Source organism: Gossypium hirsutum, chromosome D06, assembly GCF_007990345.1.
Source record: "Gossypium hirsutum isolate 1008001.06 chromosome D06, Gossypium_hirsutum_v2.1, whole genome shotgun sequence".
NCBI classification, from domain to species: Eukaryota; Viridiplantae; Streptophyta; class Magnoliopsida; order Malvales; family Malvaceae; genus Gossypium; species Gossypium hirsutum.
The window spans coordinates 55821041-55842911 of record NC_053442.1 but is presented as its reverse complement, the minus strand read 5'-3'; the positions used below and the strand labels follow the sequence as shown (position 1 = coordinate 55842911).

The following is a 21871-nucleotide window of genomic DNA, read 5'->3' as shown; positions in this document are numbered from 1 at the left end:
ATATTATATTGAACCTTTACTATTCTATTTCTTCTTCTTTTTTTTAAAATTTATACATGTGTTTTATTTCCAAGGTAGAGGAACTTTTCGAGGTAGGGGTTAATGTATATTTATATTGATGTATCAAATGTTTATTTTATTTTATTTTTGATAAAAAGATAGCCAATGCATTAATGAAAGGGAAAATTAAAGGTTAAAACAATAATAAACCTAACACCAAACCCTAGGCCCCCAAACTTTACAGAGAAAGACAGGTGTCGTACACCCTCAAAGTCATTTGGGCAGTGCCTTGGGGGACCCTAAAAACAACTGGACAAAACTTAACAGAGAAGGAAAGCAGAACCAAAATAAATAAAAAAACAAAAAAACATAGAAATAGAAAAAAAAACCTAAAATAAAGACTATTAATCTTCCCTCTAAACCTTTCCCCTTCCTTGCACCGGAGAAAATCCAATTAGAGTGGACTAGTCCATAAGCCCTTAAATCTTTGATTAAATCATTTCCTTTCAACCAAACCTACCATCTACTGAGTTCCTTAGAGTAAAAAAAATCTTCCCTCAGACTTGGAATAAACAAGAACACACACTTCTTATATTCCTTGAAAAACCCTTTTTTCCTTCATGACTAGTTGTTGAATCTCTAAAGGGACCTCCTTCACCCAATAAGTTGATGTGGGAGAAATGTTCACTGCTTATATAATTCTGTTAATTTTTGTTTAGTTTTGAACGTTGGTTTTAATGAAAATGGTGCTTGTAAGGGAGGGTAGTCGACTAAGTGCCAAAAATAGGGAGTTTAGCAATATTAGTGATACAGTGTGTTTAATTCAATTCTATTTTAAACAGCCTGTCAAAACCTGCCCGTTACCCACCCTTTATGAACCAATTAGCTTGAAGGGTGAGATAGTTATGGAAATACACAAGAATTTTATGCTCTTTCTTCTATGAAATTTCATCTTCTTCTTCGATCTTCTCTCCTTTTATTTACTCTTTTTGCTAAGACTTTCTTACTTCATCAAAGGTATCAGAGCCTACACGTTCCTCATGGCCACTGATGGAATCATGACATGCCTTCAAGAGGAGATGGGTCTCCTACAACATGAACTTTCTCAACTTGACAGCAAGATGGAAGTCAAGTTAGACGCCAAGTTGGATGCTCGTTTCAAAGACTTTCGTGAAGATTTTAAGGGTGAAATATGCAGCGAGGTTAGATATGAGTTGCATTCCTTCTTTGATCAATATTTTAGGCAGCCTACCATTGGTATTCAAGGTTTAAATGGCAAAAGGTTGTTAGGTACACCTCCACCAAGGTTTCCACCCAAGGACACAGTAGTTATGTCTACAGCAATCGATGGAGGTCATTTAGGTACTTCTTCTCGTATTGGCGCGATTATTCAATGGGAAGACTCTTTCAGCTACAATGTCCACGGTTTGATGGTACAAACTTTTGTAGTTGGTGAGCTAAGCTAGAACAATTTTTCAAGGCTGAGAATGTGGGAGATCAAGCCAAAGTTCAATTACTCATGTTGAATCTTGATGGTCGAGCACTTGAGTGGCATTATTTCTTTGTACAACGAAATGGTGGACTTCAACATCTCACTTGGGAACAATATGCTCGAGCTTTACAGGACAGGTTTGGGTCTGCTCGATTTTTGGATCCCATGACTAAACTTGTTGCCTTGAAATAGATGAGCACAGTTGAGCAATATCATGACCAATTTGTAAGTCTTCTGAACCAATTGCATCTACCTGAGAGTTATGTGTTGAGTATATTTGTTCATAACCTTAAGTCCGAGATTGGTTAGTAGTTGTAGTTGTTTAAACCAACCAACTTGGAAGAAGGGTTAATTCTAGCTTTGCAAATAGAGGACATTATTAGCACAGGTTCTTCCAAAACTGTTTCTATAACAGGGAATTCAAATTATTCCAAAACTTTGTTTCCTCAGACTAAAACCTCCAATAGTCTTCGTCAAAACGTTGCCTACATAAAGGTACGGGGGCCTAGTAAGCAAGGTTAGACATGAAGGGCCTAAATTTACGTAGAGTCGCTACTAACCAATTAGGGCCAAGTTGGTTAGCCACCTACCGTCTAAAAGTCTATAATTAATACTATGAAAAATCCTAAAAGTCTAGACTCAATCTCATGATAAAATTTCGGGTTCGAGAGTGCGGTTACGTGTGGGGAAGGTTATAGCATCCCCACAACGCCTATTCGGGGATAGTCCTGCGAGGTCTTAAGAGCTAGAATTTTTTTTTATTTAAGCATATTAATGTTTTAATCTAGGCTAAAATCTTATGGAAATCTTAAATAAAAACTCTAAAAAAAAGCCTCCAATCTACTTGTAGCTCGATTAAGATGTGTTCACCAAACTTATCTAATTTGAAACTTAAATTATAGATTTTTACTTTTAACGAGAACCCTAAAGGATACATAAATAATTCTAGTAAAATACCTTCAATTCCTAAAATTAATTCTATTTTAGAATTCTAAAAAAACCTAGAAATTACCAATGAATTAAGAGAAATATTAAAATACATCTACAACTTTTTCGATCTTTTATTATTATTATTATTATTTAAAAGATTTAATTAATAACGTTGAACCTATCAAGATCTTACGAAAGTATCCTATGCCGGGTTTATGATTTATCTTACTTTAAAATTCTTGATCTAAGATTTAAATTCGTCAAAATCCTAAAATAATAAATCTTAAATAACATTTATTAGCTTTCTTAAAAAAGTTTCTAAAATAAAATACTTAGAAACACCTACTCATGATTTACAATTCACCTACAAAAATCTTTAGTTTTAATCTTGAATAAAGCCCTAAAAGATATTTACAAATTAACTTAAGATTCTAATCCTATACGATATTTAAAACTAATTTAAAACCCTAAAAAAATATCTTACATACTATTTAAAATTTTTCTAAGGTAAATGGTAGGTAAGATCTTAAGGGCTAACCTAAATCCAAATGTACAAACCTTATGGTTTCATTAAAATATAACACCTACTTAACTAACTTCATGTCAACAATTATAGGATGGAAAAATGACCTAAAGTTCCCTCTTTTAAAACGAATAGTAATAAAATAGGAAAATTAATTAAATTGGCTAAAGTTAATGAAAATTTAAAACTCTTTCAAAATGACAATAATAAAAAGAAAAATGAAATAAATAAGACATTAACATGATGATGATAATAATAATAATAATAATAACAATAATACACCTCATTCATAATACAATAAAAGACTCAAAGTAACATAAATAAATAATATTAAAATGTATGTAAGGGGAGTGTGTAAAAAAAATATAAATAGACATAAAAATAAATAAAACGAAATAAGAATAAATAAGAATACACAAGTGTGAATAAATAGAAAACATTAAAATAAAGTGCATAATTAACATTAAATATATAATGTATAAATGCAAGTGAAATGGAAGATATAAGTGTAAATTATTTATTAAAGATGGAAACAAAATGACATAGCTTGATTTTAAGACAAAAAGATAAAAAATGTTGAAGACAGAGGACTGATGTAGCAATTTATTTGCTTTTAATTTTTAAATTTTGAATTAAATCGAATGTTTAAATAAATAAAAGGGTTACGGGTGTAAATAGGTCAGTGAGCAAGGGTGGTGCTATAAAAAAGCGATTTTTTTTTAAAATTTAAAAAGTAAGGGGTGAGAATAAATTACTCATTTTTAGCACCTATAAATGAAAAAAAATATTCATTCTTTCATTTTAAACTCATTGTTTTTCAAAAAAAAACATCTTCCTCTTTTTCTTCCAACTTCTATGTTGGCTATGGCTCCACCATCGGAGAGCCGTTGGGCTCTCCGGCCTCGGTGGTGCAGCCGCCACGTACGGTGGCCGGAATTTTTATTTTTTTATTTTTTATTTTTGCAAAATCAAAGTTTTATTTAGAAAAAAAAATTAATTTTCTAAAAAATCAAAACTTTATTTCAAAATAGTTAAAAAAATCAAAACTTTATTTTAAAAATTTAAACGTTCCTCTAAAATGACTTAAAAAAACATATTTTTATTTTTCAAAATCTAAACTTTCTCTTTAAAAAAAAACAATATTTTTCTTAAAGATTAAAACTTTTATTTTGGAGTAGTTGAAAAAAATCAAAATTTTAAACTTTCCTTTAAAATAACTAAAAAACATATTTTTATTTTTCAAAATCTAAATTTTCTCCTTTTAAAAAAAAACACTATTTTTCTTAAAGATTAAAGCTTTTACTTTGAAATAGTTGAAAAAAAATCGAAATTTTGTTTTAAAAATTTAAACTTTCCTTAAAAATAACTAAAAAATACAAATTTTTATTTATTAAAATCTAAACTTTCTCTTTTGTACAAAAAATCAAAACTTTTCCCAAAATTAAGCTTTTTTTTTAAAAAGAAACCTTTATTTTAGAAATGAGAGGGAAAAATGAGATTTTTGGTAGCTCCTAGGGGCGAAAGACCGACGGTCCGGTGACTCCCCTTCATCAGAATCCAAAATTCGATCTCTTATGACATGCCTATGATAAAAATGAAAATAGAAGAAAAGAAAAAAAAATAGAATGCTTGTAGTTGTTGTGTTTTTTTTTACCTTTTCTTTTAAGACAAAAAAATGATGAAAAACTTCATCGTTTTCATTTCATTTCATGTTTATATATTGTTTTTTTAATCTCGCTTATTTGTAAAAAAATGATAATAATAATAATAATTAATAATAATAGTTGTTGTAGTGATGATAATAATAATTTGAGTATTTGACAAGACAAAAAAGGGAAGAAGAAGGAAAAAAGAAAAGAAAAACAAAGGTCTCAAATCCAAAATTGGGTGGGCTTCGAATGGCCAGAGAGAACAAAAATTTAAACGGGCCCAATCGGCCTTGGACAAAAACGGGTGTCTACAATCTTGGGAATGCTATGGTAACCAGGAGCCAACTCCCTGCTTTACCTAGTATCAAAACCCCCATTAAGGCCCTCGCTCAGTCTGAAATGGGTGATAGAAGGAAAAAAAAAGACTGTTTTTGGAGTGCTTCGAAGTATACTCCAGGACACAACTGTGTCAAATCCCAATTATACCAATTGGTAATCGAGGCATCAAGCGAACCATCCATTGAGTTAATCAGTCCTTTTTCAGAGGATTTCCAAGACTGCCCTAAAAAATTGGTCACCTTAAAAGGTGAAGTTGACTCTACGGCACTAGTAGTATCCTTACATGCTCTTAACGGATCTCAGGGTCCTAACACCATACGTTTGGCAGCTCATATTAGACAAATGGAAGTTATTATTCTTGTTGACTCGGGGAGCATGCACAATTTTATCGATTCTCGAATGGTCACTAGGTTGCCTCTTCTAGTGGAACCTTCTTATAAACTCAAAGTCATGGTTGCTAATGGGATCTATTTAGCAACTCAAGGTATCTGTCGATCTGTCAACCTTCTTATAAACACAAGGGTCTACATTTTCCACTGACTTCATAGTTTTACCTATTAGAGGGTGTGATTTAGTTCTTAGAATTCACTGGCTTTTATCTTGGTATCGATTGTATAGAATTTCTCGTCCCCAACAATGCAATTCGAGCATTCAAAATAGACATGTGTTCTTCAAGGAATTCTTCCTGGCCAGCTTCACTTGATATCGGGTGCTCAATTTTCCAAGTGTTTCAGTTTGCTAGGCCAAGGCCCTAGATGTTACTTGCTACTACTACTAAAGCTACATTGTCCTTACCATCTCAGTCTTTGCACCTGGACATTGTGTTGATTTTAGCTGAATTTGATGATGTTTTTCAAGTTCTTAAGGGGTTTCCTCCTGTTCAAATTCAAGGCCACAGAATTCCCTTGCATGATGAGTCTTAGGTGATCAAGGTTAAACCCTATAGGTACCCTGTAGTTAAAAAAAAATGAGATCGAAAGACATGTCCAAAAAATGTTGCAAGCTGGAATCATAAGGGATAGCAACAGTCCATTTGCTTCACCTATTGTTATGGTAAAAAAAAATGAAAGTTGGCGTTTATGTGTGGATTACAGACAGTTTAATCAGCTAATTGTTAAGGAGAAATTTCCAATTCCTATTATTGAGGAGTTACTTGATGAATTGGGGCAAGCTACATATTTTTTAAAATTGGATTTGCATTCGGGCAATCACCAAATTTGCATGTAGGAGGGTGACACTCATAAGAATATGTTTCACACTCACGAGGGTTACTATGAATTCTTGGTCATGCCATTTGGTTTTACCAACGCACCCTCTAGCTTTCAGTCCCTAATAAACAATGTTTTTAAGCCCTTATTGAGGAAGTTAATCTTAGTCTTTTTTTATGAAAATTTGGTTTATTCAACCAATTGGACTAAGCATTTGTGGTATTTGAAGGAAGTTTTGAGCATCCTGAGGCAACAGCTGTTTGCTAAGAAAAGGAAATGTTCCTTTGGTGCTAATTAGGTGGAATACTTGGGACATATCATTTCTGCAGGAGCAATTTAAATGGGTCTTACAAAAATTGAAGGAGTTCTTCAATGGCCTTCTCCAACTTAAATCAAGGATCCACGAGGTGTTTTGGGCCTATCAGGAAATTATAGGAAATTTATAAGATATTATGGAGTCATAGCCAAACCGTTAACATCTTTGCTAAAGAAGGAGGTACCTTGGTAGTGGTCTGACAGTGCTCAGACATCTTTTGATTAGCTCAAGGCAGTAATCACCCAAGCACCGGTTTTGATCTTCCCAAATTTTGATGAAGAATTCTATGTTGAAACAGATGTCTGTGGTCAGGGGATCGGGGTTGTCTTACAACAAAAGAGTCATCCTATTGCCTATTTCAGTAAAGGGTTAGGCATTAGGTAACAAGCCTTGTCTATTTATGACAAGGAGGTGCTAGAAATCTTGCTAGCTTGCAAAAAGTGGCATCCTTATTTGATATGGAGGCATTTTCACATTAAAATCGATCACTAGAGCTTGAGGTTTCACTCGGATAGGCAGGTCATAACCCTTTATCAGCAAAAGTGGGTGGCCAAAATGCTTGACTATGGCTACACCATATCTTATAGACAAGAAGGATAGAACGTGGTAGCTGATGCACTTCCACGACGCTACCATTCCCATGAAGGTCAAATGTTCCAATGCATTGCAAGTGTTTCCTGGTCTGAGATTTGGGGTCAAATTTTGGATGCTTGTTTCACTGACACTCAGTTGCAACAAATTTGTTTAAACTTATAGTAGGCCCCTTAACTCCACTCCAAATAGTCATGGGATGGGAAAATTTTGCGAAGGAAGCACAAAGCAGTGGTAGGGAACAATTTGGAACTCAAAAAGAAGATATTTAATATGTTCCATAGTGAAGTTGTTGGAGGAAACTTTGGGGTCAATGCCACCAAACATAGAATTTCAAGTCTGTTATATTGGAAGGGCCTTTCAAAGGATGTAAAGTAGTGGGTACGAGAATGTGGGGTTTGTCAGAGATATAAGTATGATTCCTTAGCATATTTAGGTTTGCTTCAGCCTCTCCCTATTCATGATCAAGCATGGGTTGCAGTTAGTTTAGATTTTGTTGAAATACTGCCTGTATCTAAGGGAAAAAATACTATCCTTGTTGTGATTGATAGACTCACCAAATATGGACATTTTCTAGCAACGTCTTACCCTTTTACTGCTATTATTGTGGCTCAATTATATTTAAACCAAGTATACAAGTTTCATGAAGTCCCTGAATCTCTCATATATGATCGTGATAAAATTTTTCATTAGCTCCTTCTGGCAAGCCTTATTCAAACACCTAGGGGTTAAGCTACACATGCCCACTGCTTATCACCCCCAGACCAATGGTCAAACTGAGGTGTTAAATCGGTATTTAGAAGGGTACTTGACGCATATGTCAGGGGAATAACCTTTCGAATGGGTTTTATGGCTATCATTAGCAGAATTGTGGTATAATACTACTTTTTACATGACCATCCGACTCACCCCTTAGGAGGCTTTTTATGGCCAGGAACCCCCCATCACATGTCTTATTTAGCTGGTTCTTCTTCGGTGGTTACTGTTAATCGGGGGTTACAACATCGTGAGGCAGCTAGACACATGATGAGATTTCATTTGTAAAGAGCTCAGGACAGAATGAAGTAGTTGGCTGACAAGAGGTGATCGAAATGAGAGTTTCAGGTGGGTGACTTAGTTTACTTGAAACTCAAACCTTACCGTCAACATTCAATTAGAAAATAGGGTAATAAGAAACTATCTTCTCATTATTTTGGACCTTATCTAGTTGTAGCTAAGAGAGGAAAGGTAGCATACAAACTAAGTCTACCTGCGGATGCTCGGATTCACTCTACTTTTCACGTATCCCAACTTAAGGAACACATTGGGTCTGCTCCTTGTTCCCCTACATTACCTCTTGCAGATGCCAAAAGTAACTTGCTCAAGATACCAGTTTTCATTTTGGATCGTAGGACGGTGAAAAAAAGGAAATCATGCAACCAAGGAAATGTTAGTTAAATGGTTGAACATATTCCCTGAGGATTCCACTTGGGAACGTCTGAATGAGCTACAGAAGAAATTTCCATCATTTGATCATTGAGGTCAAGGGTTGTGCTCTGGAAGGGACTACTTGATGTGGCAGAAACGTTCACTACTTTTATAATTATGTTAATTTGTGTTTAGTTTTAAACGTTGGTTTTAATGAAAACGGTGCATGTAAGGGAGGGTAGTTAACTAAGTGCAAAAAATGGGGAGTTTAGCAATATTAGTGATACAGTGCGTTTGAGTCAATTCTATTTTAAACAACCTGTCAAAATCTGCCCGTTACCCACCCTTTATGAACCAATTAGCATGAAGGGTGAGACAGTTATGGAAATACACAATAATTTTATGCTCTTTCTTCTCTGAAATTTCATCTTCTTCTTCGATATTCTCTCTTTCTCTTAACTCTTTCTGCTCAGATTTTCTTACTTCATCATAAGTCGAGAAATCATAATTGTGGCCCTATACTGCCAATCCATGGGCTACGTTGTTTACCGATCAAAGGATATGTCGAAAAGATAAGCTCCTAAATCTTGGGGTTCTTGATTTAATCTATTTTATTATGTTTGCAATCTTTGATCTATCATTACCTTCTAAAAGTAATTTCTTTATAACCGTAAGTGCATCACCCTCCACTCTTACATCCCGAAAGCCTAGTTTCTGTAACACCCTTAACCCGTATCCATTGCCGAATTAGGGTCATGAGGCATTACTAAACAAAAAAAATACAATTTCGAACATTCTCATATTCACACAAATCATAATCGTATATATAAAGCATATAGCTAATTAAATATTAAACACACATTATTAATCATATTGCAAACACGAATCGTACCTCAAGATTCAACCGAATTCATACCATGCGTATAATCAAAATTTTCATACCAATAACATGCCACAAAGCCATAGAATATAAGCTTTATAAACATATAGCATGAATCATATGCTCAACTCTCTAATGGTATTAGAATACCTAATTAGATTAAACATTTTACTTCATAATTCTATACACGCACATATTAAACTAAATAAATCGTATCACAAGGCTTTTTTGGCTATTAGCAAATGCGGCATTAAGTAACTTACCACATGGTCAATCATGCTTTTAATACCATCTATATATATACAAGCATAGTCACCATATCAAAATGAACCATTTTCGAACACCATTAATAAAAACATATCATACCTAGTTCATATGCTAAAATAATGTCTAGACCTCGTCTTTTCAAACATCCAATGAGCCATTAAGAAACTGAACCTAAACAACTAATTATTCAAGCATGAAACATGTGCATACTTATCAAATGGTCAAATATTAACATTTTGTTCATTACAAATTCATATGCATCTCTATAATATTATTAACCATATTCGGTCACAAATAGACAAATCATATTACACCCAATTCACATGCTCCAAACCGATCCAAATTTCATATACTTAACCATTCATCTCATCATCTATTCGGCCAGCAAATTCACTTATAAAATTGTTACCCGTTTCATCATAATAATATTTATCAATTAAACACAATTGACGATTCAAGCATACCTATCTCGCACGCAAATTATCATCTTTAAACCTCATATGCCAACCATTTAAACAACCACCTATTCGGTCATCCATACAACATCCAAAAATTTATACTATTTCCATATTTCAAATCTTAAGCTTAACATACACTACACCAAAACAGGCTTTTAGCAGTACATTTAGTGGCGTTTGGACAAAAAATGCCGGTAAAAATTGAGCATTAGCGGCGCTTTACGGAAATCACCGTTAAAGATCGAGCATTAGGAGCGTTTATTGAGAAAACGCCGCTAATGCTCGGGGCTTTAGCGGCGTTTCTGGAAAAGCGCTGTTAATGTTCGGGGATTTAGCGGCGTTTTTGGAAAAGCGCCGCTAATGATCGGGGCTTTAGCGTCATTTTTGGAAAAGTGCCGCTAATGCTCGAGGCTTTAACGGCGTTTTTGGAAAAGCGCCGCAAAAAATATTTTATCTTAATTGGTTTATTATTTATATTAATTAAATAAAATTCAATTTATTTCTAATTGAATATTTAAAATCTTCAGAAAAAAATAATGATACGTAGTAATAATTTGAAATAAAACACATGGAAAAATTAAAATACTATTATTTAAAATAATTTTAAAGTTTTTTGGGTACATGATTACTGATTGTTTTTTAATTTATATATTAAAAAATTTCTTATATAATCGTAAAAGAGATAGTATTAATTTTAAAATATTGAATTAATTATCACTATAGTTTAGGATTTTTGGTTTAGGGTATATGATTAATAATTTAAGATTTAATGTCGGTTTAGGAGTTACTATTTTAAGGTTAACTTAGGGAGTATATATGGATTTAGGGATTATGGTTTAAGGGTTGAGATTTAATGTTTAGGGGTTAGGGGTTAGACATTAGGGGTTAAGAGTTAGGAATTTAGGGTTTAGGGAATCAAAGGTCAGGTTAGGGTTTTGAGTTTAGATTAATTAGTTTTTTAATTTAAATTTTAAATATATTCTTATATAATTTTAAAAGAGATAATAATAAATTTGTTTAGGGTTTTTGGTTTAGGGTATATGATTAATTTAAGATTTAAAGCTGGTTTAGGATGCACTATTTTAAGGTTTAGGGGGTATAGATTTAGGTATTATGGATTAGGGATTATGGTTTAAGGGTTGGGATTTAAAGTTTAGGGGTTAGGGGTTAAACGTTATGGGTTAAGTGTTAGGGATTTAGAGTTTAAGATTTTAGGAGTCCAGTTAGGGTTTTGGGTTTAGATTAATTGATTTTTTTAATTTATATTTTAAATATGTTCTTATATAATTGTAAAAGAGATAATAATAAATTCGTTTTGACCAAAAACGCCATAAAAATGTATTAAAAGATGTATTATGAGTTGTATAAACGGTGCCGTTTTGTGTTTTTTTAGTGGCGCAGTGATTAAATCGCCGCAAATATGGGTTAGGATTTCTTAAGACGGTGAGGTATTGTACATTTTATTAGTGGCATTTTAGCCATACACGCTACAAGTTTTAGTTATGTTGTTGTGAAACGGGTGCGTTTGGACTCATATTAGTGGGGCTTATTTATAAATGCCACAAATAGGTTCATATTCATACAGTAACTACGTCATTTTTTCACCACATTTGACCGAAACTTAAACCCCAAATATCGTGAGTTATCCCCAAACTCCCATTCTCCCTCAAATCCCTAAAATTTCCCTATTTCCCCAAACTCGATCGGTCGGTCTCCTCTGCTGTATCACGTCTCCGTCGGTCTCCTCTGGCGTTGCTTCTTCTTCTTCCTGTCTTGTTCTGGTTGAGAAGCAGGTGTTCTCCTTGTTTGTCGTTTATAAATATAAGGTACGGCTTAGATTAAAATGAAACCGAACCATTTGTTTTTCATTTCCCATTCTTTGAGTTGGGTGCATGCCTTGATAATTGTTATATAAGTAATGGGTATTTAACAATTTTGATGAAATTAAGATAGTATTACTGCTGGACATTGGAAATTCCTCCCATTGATGCAAGCTTGATATATTCAATTTTGTTTGGCGTTTTTAATGATGGGTTTGCCAGTATCTTACATTCTTTTAGCTTCTTCTTTTTCAGATTGGAAACGCATGGGCCAAAAAATTGTTCTAGCAGGAAGATCTTTTGTTTTGGTGATTTACTATTTTCTAACTCGGGAAATGTCGAGAAAGAGAGAGTTGAGAAGAAATCTATGACATGTCTGCAAGAAGAGCATTTAAGTTAGGTGTAATGTAATTGGTTTTGTCTTTCTCCTAGGACCAGACACCAATAAACACAAAACATCAAACTTAAAACATATCTATGCATGAATGAAGATTGGATGAATAACCATATAACAGAACACAACTACAACCATTGACTAAACTCTAATGAACTTAAGCCAATCCCTTAGTTTAGGATCACTACAAACAATATTGAACTTAAGTATTACTATTCATATTTTTCTTATCTAAAAGAAAGGTTGATATTAAGATTCACATTTTAAGTTTATAATTTTTTTTAAAGATTTGTTAGATTTTACTCTTTAAGTGTTTGTACCTACAAATCAATTGAGTTACATTTTAATTTAAAATTTTTATGATGGATTAACAAGTCAACTCATCCCAATCTTGGCTGTTCCGTTTATGATGTAAATATGGAGATTTTGGACGCTACAAGTGTGAAAATTACATTGTACTTATCATGAACAAATGCCCTGTTTTAAGATACCTAGTCTGTTGAGCTGGAAATATCTCTTGTTGGAATCCCTATAATTAAGGATAGAAATCTGTTGGAATCCCTTGTAAATAGAAACTAATCTCAGTTACTGATTCTTAGGAAATTAGGATTTGTTCCCTTTAAAATAATTATTCCTCTCTTTATAATCTGTAGAAGCAGTAGAATAACATAGAATTTTTTCCTCTGAGTTTTTTCATGGTATCAGAGCTTTAGGATTCATTCGATCCTATTTTTTTCTCTAATTTCCCTTCCTAAAAATTTCTTCGATTTAGTCCTCCAATGGGTGATATCAATTAGAATTTCTCTGAAACTGAGACATCACAAATAACTCAGAATATCAATCAGGGAATCACTCAAGGTGAAATTAATTCCTCCCTTATAATCACCAATCATCGGCTAAATGGGAAGAACTTCTTGCAATGGTCTCAATCGGTTCTTATGGTGATTTATGGTCGTGGCAAATTAGGGTACATCAATGGAGAAATTCCATGACCAACCATAGCTTATCCTACTTATGCCACTTGGGAACTCAACAATTCAATTGTAATGGCTTGGCTAATCAATTCGATGGAAAGCCATATAAGCCGCACCTATCTTTTTTTCAAAACTGCAAAAGACATGTGGGATGCAGTCAAAGAAAACTACTCAGATCTTGGAAACGCCTCCCAAGTATTTGAGATGAAGCTTAAGTTAAAGGATATACGACAAGGAACACTCGAGGTAACTCACTACTACAACAATTTGAAAATTTTGTGGCAAGAACTGGATATGTATTATGAGGCAGATTGGGGTGAAGGCTTAGAACACAATAGGTTTATGACCCATCTCAACAATGAACGTCTTTATGAGTTTTTAGCAGGACTGAACCGTGAGTTAGATGAGGTTCGTGGCCGAATTCTGGGTAGATCACCTCTTCCAACGATCGGTGAAGCATTTACAGAAGTTAGAAGAGAAGAAAATCGTTGTCTTGTCATGATGGGAGATTCAAAGGAAACTAAACCTATGACCCCGATTTCTAACCGTCCTACTGAATCCTCTACTCTCATCTCTAAAGGTCCACAACCACAAAACCAACGTGCTGAAAATGATTCTGGATCAACAAGACCATGGTGTAGTCACTGCAATCGTGTTGGTCATACAAAAGAAAATGGTTCAAACTCCATGGCTATCCTGAAAAAAAACAGAAGGATAATAAGACTGCCATGTTATCCTCCACTACTGCTGATGATGTTCTTGATGTTCGCTTAACCAAGACACAACTTGAGACTCTCCATAAGATACTTGGTACTCCCACTACTCATGGATCTCTAGTAACTCAAGGTACTGCCCTCAACATTGCTTTTGAATCTAATAATCAATCTCCTTGGATACTCGATTTCGGGCGCCTCCGATCACATGAAAGGTGACTCCACGTTGTTTCACACCTACACTCCTTGTCATAACAAATCTCAAATCCGCATAGCTGACGATTCTTACTCACCTGTGACTGAAATAGGAGAAGTACAAATGACAGAGAGTTTTTCTCTCGATAAAGTCCTACATGTCTCAAACTTGTCCTGTAATTTACTTTCAATTAGTAAACTTACTAAGGATGAAAAAGTTCTTGCTGAATTTACTGCAATTGGTTGTGTGATACAGGAACAGAAATTGGGGAGGATGATTGGCACTACTAAAGTTGATGATGGACTATATTTGGAATAAAAACAGTACACAAGGGGGATTGGCTCTATCCACTGCAAAAGAGGACACTATTATGTTATGGCACCGTAGGTTAGGACATCCAAACTTTGTGTATTTGAAAAAACATCTTCCGCTGTTATTTCAAAATAAAAGTATTAATTCCTTGAAGTGTGAAATTTGCCAATTATCTAAACATACCCATGTGCCATACCCATTAAAACCACATATTCAGTCCCAACCTTTTTCGTTAATCCATAGTGACCTATGGGGAGCCAACCGAGTGAAAAATATTACAGGGGCTAGATGGTTTATAACATTCATTGATGATCATACTAGGGTCTGTTCGGTCTATCTACTCAAAGAAAAATTTGAAACACCCAAAGTATTCCAAAATTTTCACTCAATGGTTCGAACCCAATTCAACTCTACCATACATACCCTCCATACCGACAATGGGAAAGAATACTTCAACTCTGTCTTAAGTCCATACCTTTCTAACCAAGGCATTATACACCAAAGCTCTTGTCCTGACACTCCTCAACAAAACGGGATCTCTAAGAGAAAAATCGTCATCTCCTTGATGTGGCTGAAGCCATAATGTTCACTATGAATGTTCCAAAATACTTGTGGGGAGAAGCTGTCCTCACTACCTGTTATCTCATAAACTGAATGCCATCAAAGATCCTCAATTTCCAAACACCTCTAAATACTCTTTTAAAGGCTTTCCCTCTATTTCATGTTCCTAATCTTCCAGCCAAAATATTCGGCTGTAAAGCTTTTGTCCATAACCATCAACAAAATCAATCCAAACTTGATCTCGAGCCCACACCTGCATCTTCATTGGATATTCCCCTACACAAAAAGGCTATAAGTGTTACTCACCAACATTGCGCCGAATGTTTGTCTCTCGGGATGTTACATTCTTTGAAAATGAACAATATTTTGCAGCATCTCATCTTCAGGGGGAGATTTTTAATGAAGATGAGACCCTTAATACTCTCCTCATTATACCTCCTGATCCTACTACTACTATCACAAACAAACCTATCCTAGATTTAGTTGTTGTTTCCCCTGTGCAGCAAGAATTTAACACCGTCCTTCCCAATAACAATACCTCCACCAAAGTACAACAGCCACTTGATCAAGGAAAATAGCAAATACAGGTTTACTCCTAACGAAATCATTCTCCTGAAACTGATACAGCAGTGCCAATTACATCTCCAACCGAGGACAGTTCTGAAACAGAAGTCCCACCTCCGTCACCATCCATCTATCTTCCAATTGCAGTTCGAAAGGGTACAAGGAGCTGCACTCAACATCCTATTTCTCGGTTTGTATCCTATAGAAATTTATCTAAGTCTTACAAAGCTTTTGTGACTAATGTTGGTTCTGTAAAAATTCTAAAAAATATAGAAGAGGCTCTTGAATCAGCTGAGTGGAGACAAGTTGTGATGGAAGAAATGAAGGCCCTCAAAACAATGAAACATGGGAAGTCTCGGATCTGCCTAAAGGGAAAAAAATCGTAGGGTGCAAATGGATTTTCACTACGAAATTTAAACCCGATGGCCGTATTGACCGATACAAAGCTCGACTTATGGCTAAGGGATTCACCCAAACTTATGGTCTCGACTACAACGAGACGTTTGCACCGGTTGCCAAGCTAAACTCCATTCGGGTCCTGCTATCTCTTGCTGCCAACCTTGATTGGCACTTGACTCAATTAGATGTAAAAAATGCTTTTCTCAACGGGGAATTAAATGAGGAGGTGTACATGGATTTCCCACCCGAGTTTGAAGAAAACAATGACCAAGTGTGTAAGTTGAAGAAGTCCTTGTATGGGCTGAAACAATCTCCACGAGCGTGGTTCAACCGATTTGCAAAAGCTATGACTAGCAGAAATTACATTCAAGGATAGGCAGACCACACCATGTTCTACAAACACTCGGAAGAGGGTAAATGCTGCATCCTTATCGTTTATGTTGGCGATGTAATATTAATAGGAAATGACTCGAGCAAAATTTTGAGATTGAAAGAATTTCTTGGTACAGAGTTTGAACTTAAAGACTTGAGGAGTTTTAAATATTTTCTTGGTATGGAGGTAGCAAGGTCGAAAAAAGGTATCTTCATTTCCCAAAGGAAATATGTTCTTGATCTACTGTTGTAAGTTGGTTTGATGGGCAGCAAACCAGCCGAAACTCCTATGGAGTTTAACCTTAAATTGGGAACTGATGAGGATGGAGAAGAAATCGACAGTGGGAGATATCAACGTCTAGTAGGAAGGCTCATCTACCTATCTCACACCCGTCCAGACATAGCCTTCAGTGTGAGTGTTATAAGTCAGTATATGCATGCCCTGAGGGAGAAGCACCTGGAAGCTGCATATAAAATACTAAGATATCTAAAAGGAACTCCTGGTAAAGGCCTGTACTTCAAGAAGACTGTCAACCGAAGCATGAAAGTCTACACTGATGCAGACTGGGCAGGTTCTGTTAATGATAGACACTCTACAAGCGGCTATTGTAGTTATGTTTGGGGTAATCTCGTGACGTGGAAGAGCAAAAAATAGTCTGTGGTAGCACGCAGCAGTGCAGAGGCAGAGTATTGAGCACTATCTCATGGTATATGCGAAGGAGTTTGGATACAAAGACTTATGGGAGAACTAAAAGTGCCTTATACCAGACCTATGAAGATGTACTGTGACAACCAGGCTGCTGTCAGCATAGCACATAATCCTGTGCATCATGATCGGACCAAACATGTGGAAATAGATCGTCACTTTATAAAAGAAAAAATACATTCAGGAGAAGTATGCATCACCTACCTACCTACTAGACAACAAGTTGCAGACATGTTAACTAAAAGTTTGAACAGAAACATGTTTGAAGAACTTATTGGCAAGCTGAGTTTGATTAACATCTACACTCCAGCTTGAGGGGGAGTGTTGGAATCCCTATAATTAAGGATAGAAATCTGTTGGAATCCCTTGTAAATAGAAACCAATCTCAGTTACTGATTCTTAGGAAATTAGGATTTGTTCCGTTTAAAATAATTATTCATCTCTTTATAATCAGTAAACTGAAGCAGTAGAATAACATAGAATTTTTTCCTCTGAGTTTTTTCATCTCTATTTTATGTTTTTCTGTTAAAAATGGTAGCTTTTGCTTAATATGCAGCTTAGGGTTTTAAGTCTAACATTACCTTGTTGAATATAAATTTTGCATGTACGACAGAAGGCTTAGTTATCAAAAGGTTTATGTTGGTACTGTTTTGAGGTTATCTAAAACCATTTTTGATTTGAAAGTTTTTACTTCTGTGATTTTGTTGTAAGGACTCTTTGGAATCTTATTTTTCCACTCAATCTTATAGGTTCATTTGAAGATCAGACATCATCCATGTCGATGACTCTGTGGATCTTGTAAGGTATTTAGAGACTATTAGTGCAGAGTTAAGGTTAAAGGTGTGTTCTTGAATTCTTATGTTCTTGCAATAGGTATTTGGAACTCTGATTTCTATAATACAATTCAAATAGTCTGCTTTTTCATTTGGAGTTGGAAGATTAAGTAACACATTTAATAAGCTTGAAAATGAAATTTAAATTAAAAAGATTAATACATGTAGACATGTATGTTCGTGCACTTGTTGTCTGCACGTGGCTTTGTTTGGATTTTTTTGTATTCCTAATATTTATCATCTCCTTATTCATTATATTTATGGTGGTTTTAATATTTAAAGAAATTTAGCTATATACATATTTGAAATTTAAATTGTGGCACCATCTAAAAGATTTCACTCGGTATACTATTTTCAGCTTGTTACACTTGAAATCCTGCTGTTGATTCATTATGAATTTCCTTTTCGCTTTGATAATATTTTTTTATTCTACTTTTTACTTCAACATTGAAGAACCTCTTTGTTTTTTATAGTTTAATATTTTTTTACTCCTTATCTCTATCTCTTTGATTATCTTGAGACATGTTAAGGTTTTTAACATTTTACTCTCTCTTTGTTTGTCCTGAAACATTTTAAAATTTTAAATAATTTACTATCTCTTTATCAGTCTCGAAACATTTTAAGGTTTTCTTGAAATATTTTGAGGTTTTTTTTATAATTTACTAGGTCTTTGTCTCTGTTTTAATAATTTACTATATCTTTGGTTGTCTTGAAATAATTTACTATCTCTTTGTTTGTTTTGAAATATTTTGAGGGTTTAAATGATTTACTATATCTTTGTCTGTCTTGAAACAATTTAAGGTTTTCTTGAAATATTTTGAGGTTTTAAATAATTTATTATCTCTTTACCTGTCTTGAAACATTTTGAGGTTTTATGGTCTTCGATATTGATATAAATTAAACACCTAAGACTGATTTAAAATCATTAGTTCAAATCCTGAAGACCATGACTTTGGTGATGGTCAAATGTCACTGTTAAAGACAAGCAGTCACCATATATAAGTGTCTATGTTTATCTAATTTATATTTTTTATTGTAATTTTTAAGGACTAGTTTAGCATAGTTAAGGATTCATTTAATCAGATTATCAGGTTTTTTCTTTATGAGCTTATGCTATTGAACTAAACTTGTTTATGGGGTGGGCTATACAAATGCCAAAAAGTGATGTTGCTTGTTATATTACAGGTTAAGGCATGGCTTGCAGATGAAAAAGATGTTCGCCCCATGATTGCTAGTGAATACGTCTCTAATTCCATCAACCTGTGTGTTCTCCCCGTTGTACTTTGGTTGTTATATCCCAATATAGGTATAATCTCATGTAAGCCATTCTGCTCAGAGGATATAACCAGGCATTTCTATTTGCTACATGCAATTTGAATCATGTACCATCTGCTGTATGACATTGCAAACGTTTTTGAGTTGTTTGAGTTAAATAAATTGGACGATTTATGATTATGGATGGTACTGTTTCTCATCTTTTGCATGTTTCTAATTAATTGAAATTGATGTCGTACTTTCATGAATCATGATATCCTAGTTGAATTGTTTAGCAGTGGACTGAAATTGTCTGTCCAGTGGAATTATTAGACGATTGATATGTATAGGGTTAAGCTGTGAAATTCCCATCCCTCATTTTCGGTGCTTAAGGTTTTTAAACGTAATTTTAATATGTTAGCAAATTATTTATTTTGATTATTATGTGAGGTTCGGCAACAAGGTGAATAATTTCTGGGGTTCTCAAATCGTTCGTATATTGTTCCCTCGAAAAGAAAAAAAAAAGAAAGTTTTCTCTTTTACATCCATTTGAGAGCTAAGACTAACTAATAATGTTTTTTTTTTTTTAATTTTGGGTTGACTGTAGATTGTGATGGGTCGTATGGGGACTGAAATGCTCACCAATGAAGCCGGTGAAGTTACCAGGTTTTTAATATATTTTTCTCTTCATTCATTAATTCTTTTTTATCTTACAAAACTATCGTTAGCTGATTCTTATTTTATTTTTTTACCTTTTCAATTACATTTTCATTATTTGGTTCATAAAATGTTTACATGGGTTCTGCTGGCGTAATCCTTAGTCATTTGCAAGGCATGTTTACTCGGACAATTCGGCTTCTTGAAGCTGGGCTTAAACCTGTGTAATGTGTTTCTTTCCCTTTTCTTTTTAGAAGTTAATTAGTCAGTCATTTTAACACAGTTATTTTCTGCCTTACGCTGCCTATACGGTACCACATCCCAATGGCCTTTTATTTGCTAATGCTTGTGGTATTTTCTTTCAGCTATGTTTTTGATGGGCAGCTTCCAGATTTGAAAAAAAGCGGTACTTTATTGCAAATTATTCAAATTATTTTTTGCTGGTTTCCTTCAATATGACTGGAGCTTTTTCATAATTTTTATACTAAATTTGTCATGTAGTTACTCAAAGAAGGCAGATGCTGCTGAGGATTTACAAGAAACCATGGAGATATTTTTCTTTGGTCACACATGGAGTGATAAGTTTTCTTTTGTTGTTTCACCACTACAGAAAATTAAGGTGCTATTGTTTTTATTATTAGACTGGAAATAAGGACGACATTGAAAAATTAAATATGTAGCCAAAATTTTGTCACCTGTCAGTAGTAGATACTCCTAGAGTTCAATTAATTCAAAGCTGCAAGAAAACGAAAGCGTATGTATAATAACCGTATTTGTAGTACTAATTTTTGTTATATAATAATGAAAAGAATATATGTTCTTTTCCCGTGTAATGAAATTTATTTATTTATTTTTTGTTAGGAAATTTAACTGTTTATGTTAATATTATATGCTATATACATTATTTTATATACTTATGATCTATAATTAATTAAATAATATAATCAATTTAAAATAAGATTAAAGTGTAAATTTGTTGCCATATTATAGGTGAATGTTGAAATTTATTACTATAATTTATTTTACTTTTATTGTTAAAAGTAATACATTCAGAATAAAATTTGGCCTTTCTATTTGTTATTATAAAAATTCATTTAATAAAAATATTTTTAATAGGATCATATATTTTATTATAGTACAGGAAGGGTTGTATATGAATGGAAATTGAATCTGCTAAAGTTAATGGCGTTTTTTATAAATGCCGTTAAAGAACGGTACTTTTAGCGGCGTTTATTATAAAAGCGCCGCCAAAGATCATGTTTTATAGCGGCGTTTGTGATAAAAGCGTCGCTAAAAATCATGTTCTATAGAGACGTTTGTGATAAAAGCGCCACTAAAGACCATGATCTTTAGCGGCGTTTGTGAGAGAAGCGCCGCTAAAGATCATGTTCTATAGCGGCGTTTGTGGGAAAAGCGCCGCTAAATGTTAGGACCTATAGCGGCGTTTGTGGGAGAAGCGCCGCAAAAGTTAGCGACGTTGTAAATAGCGGCATTTTTTTGCGGCACTAGTGAAAGCGCTGCAAATACTTTTAGAGGCCCAAAAAAACGCCGCTAAAAGCCTGTTTTGGTGTAGTGATACTATCTCAAAATTATAATATCAATACGACTGTCACTTATAGCTATTCAAATGACCATCCAACTTACTCAACATATAATCATTATTTTCCATCATGAACCGTACCTAAAAACCAACCATTCACTCATAATATATGTGTATATTTTACAATTACAAATAGAATCAACATAACTAATACACAATCAAATATATATATTCATCATCTTACCTTATTAACAAGCCAAATTATACCACATTTCGTACTTCCAAAATGAGCTAACTATAAAGGCAATTATACTTCTTACTACCTTTCCTCATTGTCGAATCATATAACCAACATTAGCATCATGATCAATCCACGACCAAAACACATCCATATATCAAGATTACCAAACACATATATCATGACCAAAATTACTTAAACATTTGAACCTTAGCTTTAAGAACAAGCCATTTTCGCATGGCTAAATATATACAAATTTCAAGACCAACCAAAACAAA

General features: G+C 34.1%; 1 protein-coding gene across 11 annotated transcripts; it reads left to right on the top strand.

The window, feature by feature from the left end:
* Positions 1–288: 288 nt before the first annotated feature.
* Positions 289–20635, top strand: LOC107901926 (flap endonuclease 1). 11 transcript variants are annotated; one of them, XR_005914953.1, is made up of 10 exons: positions 289–894; positions 1018–1202; positions 1291–1362; positions 1450–1717; positions 17821–17874; positions 19090–19210; positions 19766–19824; positions 19980–20039; positions 20181–20221; positions 20317–20635. XR_005914953.1 is itself a non-coding variant. In XM_041095912.1 (6 exons), exons 3-6 carry the CDS (start codon positions 19772–19774, stop codon positions 20454–20456), a joined length of 294 nt encoding a protein of 97 aa, XP_040951846.1. In that variant the 5' UTR covers positions 17821–17874; positions 19090–19210; positions 19766–19771; the 3' UTR covers positions 20457–20635. The 11 variants fall into 11 exon arrangements, 1 of the variants encoding a protein (XP_040951846.1); XR_005914950.1 differs by having other exon boundaries at positions 291–894; positions 1283–1717; XR_005914955.1 differs by having other exon boundaries at positions 299–1202; positions 1283–1362.
* Positions 20636–21871: the final 1236 nt, after the last annotated feature.

What these genes read in the sequence shown, in the direction of transcription:
- LOC107901926 (XM_041095912.1), top strand. Translation starts at nt 19,772, where the DNA reads ATGGGTCGTATGGGGACTGAAATGCTCACCAATGAAGCCGGTGAAGTT. An exon ending in GAAGCCGGTGAAGTTACCAG is followed by an intron (nt 19,825 to 19,979) that starts GTTTTTAATATA and finishes CGTAATCCTTAG; the next exon opens with TCATTTGCAAGGCATGTTTA. An exon ending in GAAGCTGGGCTTAAACCTGT is followed by an intron (nt 20,040 to 20,180) that starts GTAATGTGTTTC and finishes ATTTTCTTTCAG; the next exon opens with CTATGTTTTTGATGGGCAGC.